Source organism: Bison bison, unplaced genomic scaffold, assembly GCF_000754665.1.
Source record: "Bison bison bison isolate TAMUID 2011002044 unplaced genomic scaffold, Bison_UMD1.0 scf7180017864262, whole genome shotgun sequence".
Classification (NCBI taxonomy): domain Eukaryota; kingdom Metazoa; phylum Chordata; class Mammalia; order Artiodactyla; family Bovidae; genus Bison; species Bison bison.
In genome coordinates this window covers 1,050,545-1,066,654 of record NW_011494834.1, presented here as the reverse complement: position 1 = coordinate 1,066,654, position 16,110 = coordinate 1,050,545, and the positions used below count along the sequence as shown (strand labels likewise).

General features: G+C 34.7%; 1 protein-coding gene across 1 annotated transcript in view; it reads right to left on the bottom strand.

The window, feature by feature from the left end:
• Positions 1 to 7,218: 7,218 nt before the first annotated feature.
• PGR (progesterone receptor) overlaps positions 7,219 to 16,110 on the bottom strand; it is a 118,065-nt gene continuing 109,173 nt past the window's right edge. The window contains exons 9-10 of the mRNA XM_010848231.1: positions 12,504 to 12,661; positions 7,219 to 9,700 (exon numbers count right to left, since the gene is read on the bottom strand). Coding sequence (XP_010846533.1) covers positions 9,545 to 9,700; positions 12,504 to 12,661 — 314 coding nt within the window. The 3' untranslated portion in view covers positions 7,219 to 9,544. The remainder of the gene's footprint in view (positions 9,701 to 12,503; positions 12,662 to 16,110) is intronic.

Sequence of the window (16,110 nt, the reverse complement as noted above, 5' to 3'; positions counted from 1 at the left end):
TATAAAGTCTGCAAACATCTCAGGAAAGCATGGATTCAACATGGTGCCGGCTGGGTGGGGGCTTTGCAGAAAAGGTGACCACACACAGAAGCCAGATGGGGAAAGCAGCTAGGCCTCAGAAGGATGTGCTGAGCCAGGAAGGAATGGAAGATTCTTTCAAAATCAGACAAGTCAGACAATCAGACAAAATCAGACAAGTCACAAAGAGGTCACAGCCCCCTGCATCCTGGACAAAAGAGAACAGATGCGATTATGAGCCGGTGTCTTAAACAAGAGGCGACAGCAGTGGGTTCTGATGAGCAGGCGTGGTGAGGGACGGGCGAGGCCACTGAGGTCCAGGAGAAAGAAGACCCCTTCCCATCGCCACTGCCCCCACGTAAGTGTCTTCCTTTTCCCAGTTGTCATGGGTTAGTGGAAGGGAAAAGGAAGAACAGCACTGGATGGAAACTGGGGGAGATAATTCAAAATAAGGCTCTGTGAAACGAAAAGCCACAGATAGGCTATTTCCATGTGCCAAGTTCGTTCCCCACTCTCTCACTCACCAGCCCTCCTTCCTCGACTCCACTCCGTCTGTGAAGGCATCACGAAGAAGTCTTCATGAATAAGACATCATCAAGAAGTCAAGACTCCTTGCAGAGAACCAAGCATTTTTGTATGTACTATTTTGCAATTATACTGAATAACAGCATCTGAAGAAGGATCTATACAAAAGATGTCTTAATTTTTTTTTAGCTGAATACAGCTTAGTTTCCCTTTCTTTTCCCATTTGCTGATTCTTAAGCTGTTCTAGTTCTTACCTTTGTGCAAAATCCAGGATCTTGAGATTTAATAGATGTGCAAAGGTGAGGATATTAGTAGAGGGGTAGAGATTGTTTGATAAGATTCTAGAATTTGGTATACTAAATTTCTTAGTTTTTTATCATCTTTTTTAATGAAAAATTTGAAATTTCAGCAGTGACAGAACAGGCATCTGACCTATGTTTGACAGTGTATACGGCATATTTTACCTATTTCCATAAACTCTGTCGATTCTTTTTTTTTTTAATCTCTGGAAAACTAGGGAGGAGGAAAGATCACCTCCAACTCTTATGTTTATGGCCACTATTTTCCACTAGAATACTGCAACTTCCTAACAAATGTTCTCTCTATCTCCAATTCTGTTCTCCAGATGGCAGTGAGGGTGAGCTTTCTTATACACCAATCTGAATTCTGCTGCTCTCCTGTTTAAACAGGCATCAAGACTGCACAATTGAACATGGTTACAAGACCATTAATTTCCTGGACCTGGTTTTCTTCCGCCTCATCATCAGCCCCCACCCGTCCTCTCACCATCAGGTCTGTGCCTGTGCCGTTACCTCCTGGCTGGAACACTCTTCCCTTCCTGCCTTGAGCGTTTGTTAATTCTGCATGCTCAACTAATTATTAAACCACTTTTAGATCACGACTGAGAAACCTTTTATCAAGATGCCTTTGTCCACTCTTAAATGCAGCCTAGGTGCCCCTCATGTGCTCCGATGGCTCCTTGTACTTTCTCTACCATGACATTCAGTACACAACATCGTAACTATCTATTTACCTGAGTCTAGTCCCCATCCAACTGTAGACTCAGAGAAGGTAGGATTGCTGTCTAATGTATTTTATTCATTACTTATCTCCACATTATGGTAGAATAACTGACATGTAACACAGTAATGTTTGTAACTGGTTGGTGAAGAACAAAATGATTCCTAAATAAGATAAATTTAAAAACTGACTCCTAAAGTAAGACTTTTCAACTTTGCAAAAAAAAAAAAAAAACCCACAATTTTTTTGTTTTTTATTTCAGAGCTTTTTTCTTCTTTATATTAACATAGATAACTGAGGGTCAGTTACTTTATATTAATGTAAACTATTAATAAAATTTTAGTTTCAGAGTTGAAATGGATAATTTGTTCCTAACTTTTTCCTTCCTCCCCCTTCCTTCCTTCTTTCTTGTAGTCCCTCCTTCATTCTTCCTTTTCTGCTCCCTTTCTCTTTCTTTCCCCCTTTCTTGTCTCTCTCCCTGTCTCTTTCTCCCCTCTCCTTTTTCTCTCCCTGCTTTTTACATGTTGACACCTAACTGGTAGCTAAACAGAAACTTAAAGATCAGTGATTTTTTTCTAAACTATTTATCCTCAAGTTAGAAAATGGGCATCTTTATTAAAAAGCAAAAAGTAAGCTTCTCGGCATATTTATACTTTATATGATTGGAGAGTATGTGATTATTTTTCTAGCATTTACCATTGTTATCATTGTAGATAATCATGTTTTGTATCATCAGCATAATTGTTCACTCAATAATAAAGGGGAAAAGCTACTGTTTACAGTACTTCTCCATTTCACTTCTGTAAGTTGTATTTACTCCTTGCAAAATATGAAGAATTTTTATATTTTTCTTGTTTTTATCCCAAATTTCAACATGAAAAACTTAAAAAAAAACTCTATGTCCTGACTTTTCTTGTGGATGTACATGTATCAGAAAAAGTGAAAATGCACATTGTACTCAGTTCATAAGAAGAAACTAAATTGGTTACAATGATGAGGTCTAAAGACTGCCACTTGAAAAATCTCTTTCTACCCTCAGTTATATCAAATACAGGACTCACCATTTTAAGTAAATGTTGGATACTATTCTTAGTCTATAGGGAATAAGCAGAGCTGCATATCTCTGTTTTGATGTGAATATGGTATGATTATATTAACTTTACATAAAACTTCTGATGTTTCTCATGACTTTTAAAGCTCTTAGAGAAAGCAATGATAGATGCCCATTGATTATTTTTCTATTACATATTTTAAAAACATTTTTTCATTTACCTAATGAAAGTTGCACAAAACCCATTAAATTAGTGTGGATATGATTGTTATGCTACTCAGCAACTCTAATTGATATGTCTTTGAATAAAAAATGTGAAGAAAACAAAACAATTATTTCTTAATAGGAATACAGTTTGGTGGGGAGATACTTAAAAATCTAGCTTTCTGAGGGTGGGGGTTCGTAAAAGTTTAATGGCAAAAGTTTTAAACAACTGCTTTCTATAAATAATTCATAACAACAACAAAAACCTCTCACAGGTAAGTAGATTTCATAGAAAGAGGTGTTAAGCTTTATATGTAACTGACAAGAGGAAAACATTTTAAGTAGGTTTCATTTAGAAAAAGTTATGCTTGCTAAATTGGATATATTAAGATTTGATGTATTAAGAGCAATTTCAAAAGATTACAATATCATTTAAATAGTTTGCTCATATATATCTAAATGTTGACCATGATACTGATGTCGCACTGCAGTTAATAATTTAATTTTCTTTAAAGCAATGGAGAGGGTAAGCTTTCTTAGCTGCTTAATTCACATTTCTCTGTAAGTCTTTTGTCAGTTAAAGCTTTCAACCAGCTTTAGCTTTCAAAAGCTTAAAGTAATGCCTTCCCATCTCTCCGCGAGTAGAAAGAAAGCAAACAAACTCATGTAAGGTCAGCATGACATAAAGCAACAAGAGCCAGTAAATTGAAAATGAGGTTGACATTTTGGGGCTAATCCAGCAGTCCTGTAACACTCTCCCAAGCTCCACAGCTGCACAGGGCCATGGACAAGCCCGGGCGCAGCCTCCAGGCAAGTGCCCGGAGCGCTGCCTTGGAACGCGATCAACTCCAAGAAGAGGAGCAGAGCCCTCTGAGATTGTCTTTGCTTGGGCCATAGGATATTTAGGTAACGTATGTGTTAAATCACTGCCACTATGAACAGGAGAACAAATCACTCAATCCTAAAGGAAATCAACCCTGAATATTCATTGGAAGGACTGAGGCTGAAGCTCCAATACTTTGGCCACCTGATGTGAAGAGCTGACTCACTGGGAAAGACCCTGATGCTGGGAAAGACTGAAGGCAGAAGGAAAAGAGGACAGCAGAGGATGAGATGGTTAGATAGCACTGCTGACTCAATGGACATGAATTTGAGCAAACTCTGGAGACAGTGGAGGACAGCATGGAGTCACAAAGAGTCAGACATGAGTTAGCGGCAGAACAACAACTATGAACTACTGCCCTTTAACTTATCACCAATGCCCCCTTCCCTAAATTCTCAAATCTTGTCTAATGGTAGAGAGGACAAATTATTAAAGAAAACTACACTTAGCCTCTTTTCTTTCACGTTTTTAAGGCCATACTATTTCATGCCTAACCCTGGATGTACAGGTTTTATTGGCCCCAAGTAACTGATGGTCTGTAAGGACTTTTCCTGAGTTTAAATGGGAATGTGAGCCAACCTGAACGCAGTTATCTAGACCCAGTTCACATTCTGGACTCATATGGACATAGATCAATCCATAGATCAATATGAATACCTGGATTGGTATTCATATTATTCATCCATAATATGAAGCAAGCAGTCATTTATTTTACTGCTTTTTGTTCAACTTGTGAAATTTGATAATTTGATAAGGACCAGAGAGTGTGGAATAATGGTATATTAAATAGATAATGTATGCAAGGTTGAGAGATAGAGACTGTCTTTTTCACTAAACTTTGAGTAGGGAAAACATAGTGAAACCACAGAAATCAAGCAATATTATCTTCATCAAAATCATTACATGGCTTAGTCTAGTGTGGATAAGCAATTTAGGACTTGGCAAACCTGTGAGATTTTCTGGCTATATATTTCCTGCAAAATTTAAGAGCTGAAAAATTCCCCATATCCAACTGGTAGTTACCCTAACTTTATCACTGGAGACATGGTTGATGAGTTCTTAAGTATAAAAATAAAATAGCTTTAAAATTGAAAAAATATGTTCTTTTAAGTACTTATACACCATTGCTGGAGATTATATGAATATTTAAAAGAACTGGTATTCTATTCTGAAATCTGGTATGCAAAGAGTACATGTACATGAGAGAAATTGCTCAGGTATTCACAGTAAAAACTCTAGAAATTTAATAGCTTTCTTACCAAAACAATGCAAGATCAAAGCAGACATGAAGATCTCTTCTGGGAATTTTATAACATACCCTTAAGGACAGGAATGATTTTTAGGGAGCTGATGACTTCATTATAATTTCCAGACCCATTGTTCTTTTATGCAGAATTATTACCACAGTAAAAATAATCTGAGCATGAACTATATAGCATAGATTTTTGGAATGCCTGTGTTTTAGTCAACCTCTCTATATTTTAAAGAAATACTTTTTTAAAAAGGTCAATATCAGTACCTTTATTCTTTGTATTATAATGAATGGAACTGGCTCTTTAGATTTTTGATAAAGCAGGCCACAAACTCAAAAGACTATATTTTTTTCAGAGGAAGAAATTAACTGAATACTTTGAACTCTAATTTCAAATCAAATATTTTAAATATTCATATGCACACAGAGGTAGCAATAAAGCAACTTCATTTTCTAGATTCCTTGGTTTCACTATAAAATATACCAGATTAATCTGATAAAATCATAACTCGAACTATGGCTTAAAGAAAACATAAAAATAGCAGTTACTATTTCTGAACACTTGTGTATTCATTTTCATTTCTATTAATCACAAAACAATTGGCACAGGCAATTTTAATCAGACTTGCTCAGAGGTATTAAACAGCAGAGAAAGGGAGAGTGGGTCTAGATCAGCTCTCTACACAGTACTCGCTATCCACTGTAGCTGTTTAGAATTTACAGGCTGACAGGGTATGGCTATTGGAGAAAACATACTACCTACCATATTTGCATATTATCTGCGCAGCAACTAATTATTTTAATGTGAAATATGAAAAATGATAGTACTGCCTAATTTAAAAGTGCCATTTTAAAAATAAAAACGCAATTGTTATATAACAGCTGACACTGGAGGTATAATTGCTTCAGACCCAAAGGGCTTCTCAAACCTTTTTCAGGGAAATATTTTTATTAACTCAATCATCTATTTCAGTGTCCTTCAAGTACTGTCTGATATACAACCTTCTTCATGTGATTTAATTTCACTTTAGAGCCTCCAGAAAGCACATGACCTATAAAATTAAGATAAAAGTTATGCGACTACATCAGAACAGAGACATTAATAAGCAGAAATTTGTAGAGGAAAAGATTTAGAGGCTACATATCTTCCATTTGGTTATGTCATGTTCTTTTTCAAAAGCTTTAACTTTTTTAAACCTTAGCTTGAAATATTAAATCCTAGGATTTAGACACCTTCATTTTCTTGTGCTATAACAGGCACTCAATAAATATTTATTGAATGAAATCAGAGATGAGAAAATTTTGTATACTGAGGTTTTTAATACAAACCTCAATTGTATTTAGAATACAATTTAGAGCTACTTACATTTTCTTAAGAAACAAATTTTCTTATATTTGTGGAATTTTTCTTAGGGAGGGAAATAATACTCCATTCTGTTTTAAAATTTAGAACAGGGAGCATAAAGTGTGTTCTTACTAAATGAAAAATGTACTTATATTTTCTATGTTATAGTCAGTACAAGGAGAAAACTCACAAAGCAGGAAAGAAAAGGTGGAATATTTAAAGAGTTGAAGTTAGGGGCCATGGGAAGAGAAAGTGATCAAGTCATGCACACGGAAACACATCCTGATGCAACAAACCCACATGGGATTCATTGTAATACCAAACCCAGAGAGCATGTCATTCAACTCCCCGACAAGGAACGTGACTGTCCTATATCAAAGCGGCTCTCAGACTAGTAGTAGAGTAAGAATATAGAATAATGCACTATTGTAATCCAGAACTGCACAAAATCTGCGGAACCTTAGGAGAAAAAAAGTCACTCTCTGGAAGATGCAGGGAAGATACGACAGAAGTGATGTTTTGCTGAGCCTTGAGCTGAGACAGGACTGGTATCAAAAGGGGGAAATAAAGGCAGAAGACTGACCCTAAAGATTTGTGTGATTGGAATAAAAGGTGAATGTATGACAGGGGAGGATAAAGAGAGTCAAGTTACAGGAACCGATGTTTGAACATCATTTCAGAGTGACTCCTATGTCACTGCATTGATAAGAAGAGTGGACCAATTAAAACACAATTTTTGAAGATGGATCCTAGGAAAGGATATTTGTAACAAGCTCTCCTAGAGATTGTAGTGGGCTTCCCTGGTAGATCAGACAGTAAAGAATCTGCCTGCATTGTGGGAGACCTGGGTTTGATCCTTGGGGTGGAAAGATCCCCTGGAGAAGGGAATGGCTACCCACTTTGGTATTTGTGCCTGGAGAATTCCATGGACAGAGGAGCCTGGTGGGCTACAGTCCAGGGGTCACAAAGAGTCAGACAGTTGAGCGATTAACTCTTTCAGACTGTAATGTGCAGCTATATATAGTTGAGAAACACTGCAGTGGGTGACTGGAAGTCAGTGAGTATTTTCCAGTGAGGAAATGGCAAAATTAGATCCATTTTAGGAAAATAACTTTGGCCTGGAGAATGGAGAGAGAATGAGTCTGTGTGTTTAAGACTTTGAAAGACTAGATAGCAGTCAGCATTGCATCAGAACACACACGTATTCACTGAAAAAGACATGTAGACAGACACACTAAGGAAGAGACCTTTTTTTACTAACGTTAAGACTATTTGAAATTCTTGGTTTAAACTCTTATTGAACATTATAACCAAGCTTTATGAAATTTGTTTATTACCTGTTTGGGACATGGACCTAAAGAACTCAAGCCATGGGTCCTGGTTAGAAATTGTTTTAATCCCTATTTCAAATGCCTTATGAAGATTCACTGTTTACAGCTGCTCTATATCTAATTCATTTTGAAAATGGAAGAAGTTATTGGCAAGAAAGAGTTATGGTAACATTATGATCTGCCAAGCTTTTTTGGTCAGATGAAATCACTTTATCTTGTTTTGGGGGTTGTATTATTATTCATTAATTGATGATTCTATGTTATTGCCCCTTGGTAAACTTTAAGTATCTATCAGTTTAAGGGAATGGGTAATTTAAAAATGCATTAAGAAATCAGATGCTTTAGTAAATGTTTCCTATATTGTTTTCAAAGTTTTTTTTTTATTTTTCTCATTAGTAACTATTAATCTGCATAAAGTAGTATGCTTTATTTATAAGGGAATGTCCAATTTTAAAGAAATTTCAAAAAAGAATTATGTCTACTAGTTTCTCTGAACTGTTAAAAATTATATATACGCCTAAAATTGGTACAAATTATTTTATTTAGAAGAAAAAATGATTGGTTTTTGTTTTTACCAGTGTTTCTTCCTGTTTTATATGTGTGTGTGTGTGTATTTTTTTTTAAATAGGTCTATTTAAAAAAACAGTGACACCTATTTTTTTTTACATAGACCTGTTTAAAATAGTGACATCTAGGTGTCCAGTGATACCTCAGGAAAAAACTCACGTGTCTCCAAAGGGATATTTTCAGCTCATATAACAATGTGAATTGTGTGTTTTCTAGTTATTGGTTATATTATTTTAAGCCAGTATTTAATGTTTCCTAAAATATCTCTTAGACTGGATCAGAGACACTGAAAACATTTTAACTGTGATTTGTCCACTATGCCCACTCAATAGAGTAATACTTATCTCTTTTTTCCCCTCCCTTCTTTTTTTTCCCCCCACCTACCCTTCATCCCTTTCTTCTTTGATGTGAAAAGTGAGTAACAAGCTCTGACCAAAAGGAACATTCTACAGGAAAGTTATTATTACAGGAAAGTTATTATTAAAGGTGAGGAAATATAATAGAGACTTGGTAAGGATAAGTGACTGTCCACATGCCCTAGATGTGGCGGGTGGAGTTAGACCACAGACTTTCTGGCTTCCTATTTCAATTCAGAATGCCTTGTTAAAGGACAATTCCCCCCGCAAAAGGCTAGTAGAAAACTGCAAAACTCGTGATATACTTGTCATAACACTATGGCTCTCCTTCCTTAATAACCTCCTTAGAGATCTGTGTTTCAGATCTGGGAAACAGTCTTAACATATAAGCTGGTTTTCTTAGTTTGAGGAGCATCGATCTATTTTAAGAATTTTAAACTCTTTTTCTATATATTTTTTGCATCAAAAACCCTTTGGAAAATATGGTTAAGGTTATAAATTACCTTCTCACAAAAAAGTATATACACTCACATAGCTATAATTTTGCATACCAATTTGTTTCATTTTTGTAAATATAATCAGGGAGACAAAAGGAGCTATATAGAAAGAACATAGAACAGCTTTTTGTTTTTACGTGTAAGATTCTTCTTTTCTCTAAAGTAGCTTTGTTATATGTGAAAGATAAAAATGTCACCCGAATGATATGAAATGATACGGATAAGATTAACATTAACAATCACTTTAGTACTGTTTCAACCTTGCAAACTCTTAAGGAAAATATGGGTTCACAAAAACACTAAAAATCTGAATTATGCTTTATAAAGGAAAACAATTAAACCTCACAACTTTTCTTTGAAATTTACACAGTATGACACGTTATAAATGTAAGGCTTAGAGAAAAACAGTAAAAACTCGTGACCTCATAAATCATGACCCCCCCCAAAAAAACAGACATAGCACAAAGTTTAATTTTTTAAAGATAAAAATGGCATTCACTTTTTATGAAAGAGAAGAGGTTTCACCATCCCTGCCAAGATCTTGGGTAATTGTGCAGCAATAACCTCAGACATCATTTCTGGAAATTCAACACTCAGTGCCCGGGACTGGATAAATGTATTCAAGCAGTACAGATGAAGTTGCTTGACAAGCTGTTGGTTTAACAAACGGATAAGAAACATGTAAGGAAAAGAATACATTTCCAAACTATGTAAACATCAAAGCTTATTTTTCTAATAATAGAAATGCTTCAGATGTTGTTTTTTACCGAAATGAAAAAACTCCCTCCATTTCCAGAATAATATATAAGATATTACATAATATGATGAAACATTCTAATATATAGAAAGATGTAAAGAAATGAAAGTATTCTGTAATCCTATTGGATAAGCAGTGTGAACATTTGGTATATTTCAAGTTTTTCTGTTTACACATACTCAAGTATATGCATAATATATATATGCATAATAATAATAATATATATGCATATATATTTCCATAAATGAAATTACTTTATAGTCTATTTCTTAATCTAGCTTTTCCCACATAACAATAGGCGAACTCTTCTATGTCAATACAAACAACCCAACCTGATTCATGTTAATCTAACTTTTTTTTGGCCACACCATACTGCATGCGGGATCTTAGTTCCCCAACCAGGGATCAATCCCACACCCCCTGCACTGGCAGCACAGAGTCTTAACCACTGCGCTGCCAGGAAAGCATCATTTTAATCTAATTTTAATTCTGTCAAAATAATATTTTGCACATATTTTTGAAAGTCAGATAGTACTGCAAGACCGACAGGAGCAAAAACACAGATGCAGCCACTTTGAATTACTTTAGTTTGGGTCATTTGATATTTACCTCTGTATTTCTAATAAATTATATTTCCCAAAGTTTACATTATTAAGATCCTATTAAATAAGGATTTAGCTTTCTTGTATTATACACCCATCTCCTCAACTACACATACTTTCTCTTCTTCCTATTCTCTAGATAGATATATCTCAATGTTTGACTAAATCAATATCTAGCTTTTATATTATAAAAATTTTTATTGTTTCTTGCTGGATTACATTTCCTTTCCTATACGAGTTACTTTAATTTTGCTAGTGGTAATCACCTCATGTTTTTCTGCTTTTTTTGTTGGTTTTTTCTATATTTATCACAAAGCCATAGTCAAATTCTCTGACAGAATTGTAAAAACTTACTTCAGTATGTTCATACAATTAGTAATATCTCAAATCTAACTTTTTTTTTTCTTGGTGCTAGTACCCTGAAACCCTGTGCATTAATTACTGTGCTGGGACACCCCTTTGCGTCTCTCCTGGGTTGAATCTCATACTCCCTTGGCTTACGCCAGGGTTCTGTTGTAAGAAATCCTGCAGATGCCCTTGAGAAAGGCTGTATTTGAGGTAAGGTCTAGGAGACCTTGAAAGTCTGAAAATACTTTCATGATGCCATCATATTTGTTTGATGGTTTGGCTGGTACAAAATTCTTTGAAGATTTTTCTTTCCTTCAAAATTCTCCATTATTTTCTGGGTTCCAGTGTTTTTGTTGAGAAATTCTACAACATTCCGAATCCTGATGATTTGATGTGACTTGCTTCTTTTTTCACTGGTCTATTTTAGGATACCCTCTTTATTCTGGGTATGCTTAAATTTTACAATAATATGCCTTGGTTCATTTGGGTTGAGTCTGTATACTCTTATGCTCAGAAAATTCATATCCTTCAGTTCTAGCAATCTTTCTTTTAAGATTACTTATGCAATTTCCTCTCCTTGATTTTTTCCACTCTTTCTTTTGGAGATTACTACGAACTAGAAAATGAAGCCCTGTGGGTTAATCCCCTAAATTTGCTATCTCTCTACATTTTCATATCTTTTTCTTTTTTGTTACTTTTATCTGAGTTTTCCTGAGATTTATATTTTCTGAGTTTTATATTTATATTGAATTTTTAATTTATGCCCTCCTTTAATTATCCAAAAGTATTTTCTCACTAAATGTTCTTTTTAAAATGTTTTCTAGTCTTTTTTCATGGATGCACCATCATTCTTACTTCTGTGAGTATTTTAATTTTTGATGCTTTCTTCTATTATCTGCACTGGAGCTTTTTCCTTCAAGTTACATTTTTTTTTCTGTTTATTTTGTTCTCTGCCTTACATTTGAGAGACTTTTATCTAAATGGCTAATAATTCTTGGCTGTTCACATTCAGCAGTGAGGCCTCATATTTGATCTAGTGAGCAGAGAGATTTTTATGCCTTTATTATTTTAGTGTTTCTGAACACAGTAATGATAAAAGTTTGTATGCAATACATCTTGACTAAGATGTATTGCTGGATTAATTTCCAGAATTGTATTGTAATTGTAATTTCCAGAACCCTATATATTTATCCAGTTTGGTGTTAGGCATTTCTAAGGTGTTTTTTTTTTTTTCCTTCATGTATAAGCAGTGAGGCATACATATCTTAAATACTTGCCTAATTATTTAAGATAAACCCTAAAAAGTGGGGATTTGAAAGAATGCAACCTTTAACTATTACCACTCGCTGCTAGATTATCCATCAGCATTGTTGCTGACTTATAACTCCACCCAAAATGGTATGAGAGTCTTATTCTCCACGTCCCTATCTTTGCTTTTCCAGTTTACATAAAATATTTTCTAACTTAACATTTTGGAGCATTTTCAGGAATATGTATCACAATTCCTATCAACCATTACATGACTCTCAAATTTCACAAATGCTAGTAAAAGGATATTTCAGTGATCTATACTGAAAATGAAAAAAGCACAATATAAATTGTGAGCGGTATGATGCAAGTACTGTTTTAAAGTCTAAGTACAAACAAATTTGATGAACACACATGAAGTAAACCTTGTACTTCACACTAAAGTAATAGATAGAATTCAGAAAACAATCACTGATATTCTAAAAACCAAAATACTTACATCATGCAAGTTATCAAGAAGTTTTGTAAGCTGATAGAAACGCTGTGAGCTAGGGACAACTCCTTTTTGCCTCAAACCAATTGCCTTGATGAGTTCTCTAATGTAACTTGATCTCATCTCTTCAAACTGGTTCTGACTTCTTAGTCCTTCTAAAGGAACTGTAAGAAGATAATTACAAGTGGCAGTTATGTTTAAAAAGATGACCCTAACACTTTATAATATAAATTTCTGAACTGTACAGTGATTTCTTTTGATACGCAACTCTAGAAACAAATACCTAAATAGAAAAGAGTGCTACTAACAGTTTTAGGACATGTAAAACTTCTAGTTCTTTTGAAGAATATGGTAACAACAACCAGGTAAGTTAAAGAACATCTCAGCTTATTTTAGAGCCATATTAATGGATTATGCATTTGACTTAGCATCTGCTCAAAAGAGCATCTGACATTATTGTACATTCCTGCCTCAAATATTTAGTTTAAGTTTATAACTACACAAATGCTGCATCTTTTTTTTTCTTGTCTCCTGACTATTGATACAAGAGAAAGTCATTGATGTTTGCATTTTCTCTTATATTCAGCCACTTGGCTATACTCTATTTTATTTATGTATTCATTTATTAATATTGTTAACTCTAACAGTTTTTGTTGGATTATCTTTTTTTTTTTTTTTGGTATACAACAATATCATACTCAAATAATATCCTTATTTTCTCCTTTCCAACAGTTGTAGCTGTCATCTCTCCTTCATGGTTCAATACATTGTTTAAGTCTTCCAGAACAATATTAAATAATAACAGTAATGGTAAATACTCCAATTTTGTTGCTGATTTTATTGTTAAATGCCTCTCATTTCCATTATGATGTTAACTGGTAATTCACACTTCTACCTCAGAAACCTTTAGTTCATACATCCAAATCTTAGGCACAGCACCCTACTATAGCCCATTCTCTTGTTTCCACTACGTAGTCAATAAACCTACAGCCTTTCTCCTAAGTCTTTCTGGTTCTTCTGTTGTGACCTGTCTGAGATGTCCTGGTTGGTTTCTTTAGCAACTCTATTACCAGAACTCCCAGCTCCCTTATTTCCTTTTACTTCGGTTGCAACTGTCCCACAAACAAATCTTCAACCATAAGCGAAGTTTCTGCAACTATATCCAGATTACTGAAAGAAAAATCACATAATCTATGGATTTATGCATCTAGATATTTATGATCTTCACCTTTAGCAATATTTCTACAGAGAAGTATACTTCATTTGAGCAAAGTCAACTCTATGTCTCCAGCAAAGGTAGATAAATAAAGCTTTTAAAAAACCTCTTTCTTTATTCCCTGCATCCCAACAGACCTTGACTTCTACTTCCCTTGGAAAAAGAAGGCCACAGATAATAAGCCAATAGAAACTAAGAGTTAACTCTGGTTTAGAGTCTTCAAGAGCTCAGATCCTCAGTAGAAAAGGGACTTAGGTAATTTGGGCAATAGGACACTTTTGCGCCAACTGAAAACTTAACTGTATGTATATCATGTTGAAGCCTGTCTTGACATCAATGACTTTCTCTTGTATCAATAGTCAGGAGACAAAAAACAAAAAAGATGCAGCATATGAATAGTTGTAAACTTAAACTAAATATCTGAGACAGGAATGTACAATAATGTCAGATGCTCTTTCGAGCAGATGCTAAGTCAAATGCATAATCCATTAATATGGCTCTAAAATAAGCTGAGATGTTCTTTAACTTACCTAGTAAACTTAACTGTATGTGTATCATAACATATAGTGTTATAACGTATAGTATCATCACCTATTCTCTTTACTTCATATAGCAACTATTTTAAACATCCATAACTCTTTTTAACAATCCCAACCAATTTTCACATCTCCCTCACTCTTCACCATGACTATAAAATTATTTTTTCTTCTGATTACTGAAGTATTGTTTTCTCATTGGGCTTTAAAGAGCTGGAAAACTAGTAACCTAAAGCCTTCAACACTATCCATCTACCTGTTGAGGACCAGACTTGAAGCAATTATCCTTACTTCAGGAAAATCAGGCCTAATCTCATCCTGCCTCATGCTATTAGTATCAACCACTAATAACATGCTCCCAGGATATGATAATCTAATCACTAGGCTCTCATCCCATGCTCCTGGGATATCTCTGGAAATTATTCCCCTTTCTACTCTCTTCCTTAGATTTCAGATCTATGATGAACCAGCTGTAAAAAAGTTATTTCTATTTTATTTGAGCTCTTTATATTAATTCATTGTTTTCTTAATTATTACTCAGCATTACATGACTGGAGAATTTTCTCTGAGATTCTTATTGATTCCATATGTGGGTTTTCAGCATTTCTTATAAATATATTAGTGGCAAGTGGGAGAGAGTGAGTCAAGGGCAGTTAGCAATATGCTTGCTATTTTAGATGAGAATACTTTAAAAAATACTTATTTTTGATTTAGTTATTTAAAAATAGTGTGTATCAATTAGAAAAATTTTGAAAAATACTGAAAATACAAAGAAAATTATAAGTCACCTGAGATCCTACAATCCAATAGTTTGGGATATTTAATAATATTATATTGAGAATATTTACATAATTAAATCATTAAAAATTGTTCATATATGAATGTTTTAATTCTCACATAAAATTTAATATCACAGAAATGTGTAGCAAATGCAAGTTATTTAACTATTTTATCATTCAACACTTGCATCATGCAACATCATGCAATATTTTACTAATATAAACAATACTTGCACTCATCTCACACGCTAGTAAAGTCATGCTCAAAATTCTCTAAGACAGGCTTCAACAGCACGTGAAATGTGAACTTCCAGATGTTCAAGCTGGATTTAGAAAATGCAGAGAAACCAGAGATCAAATTGCCAACCTCAGCTGGGTCATCAAAAAAGCAAGAGAGTTCCAGAAAAACATCTACTTCTGCTTTATGGACTATGCCAAAGCCTTTGACTATGTGGACCACAAGAAACTGGAAAATTCTTGAAGAGATGGGAATACAAGACCACCTGACGTGCCTCTTGAGAAACCTGTATGCAGGTCAGGAAGCAACAGTTAGAACAGGACATGGAACAACAGACTTGTTCCATGAAAAGGAGTACACCAAGGCTGTATATTGTCACCCTGCTTATTTAGCTTATATGCAGAGTATATCATGAGAAATGCTGGGCTGGAGGAAGCACAAGTTGGAATCAAGATTTCCAGGAGAAATATCAGTAACCTCAGATATGCTGATGAAACCACTGTTATGGCAGAAAGCAAAGAAGAACTAAAGAGCCTTCTGATGAAAGTGAAAGAGGAGAGTGAAAAAATTGGCTTAAAGCTCAACATTCAGAAAACTAAGATCATGGCATCCGGTCCCATCACTTCACGGCAAATAGATGGGGAAACAGTGAAAACAGTGACAGACTTTATTTTGGGGGGCTCCAAAATCACTGCAGATGGCAACTGCAACCATGAAATTAAAAGACACTTGCCCCTTGGAGGAAAAGCTATGACCAACCTAGACAGCATGTTAAAAAGCAGAGACATTACTTTGCCAACAAAGGTCCATCTAGTCAAAGCTATGGTTTTTCCAGTAGTCATGT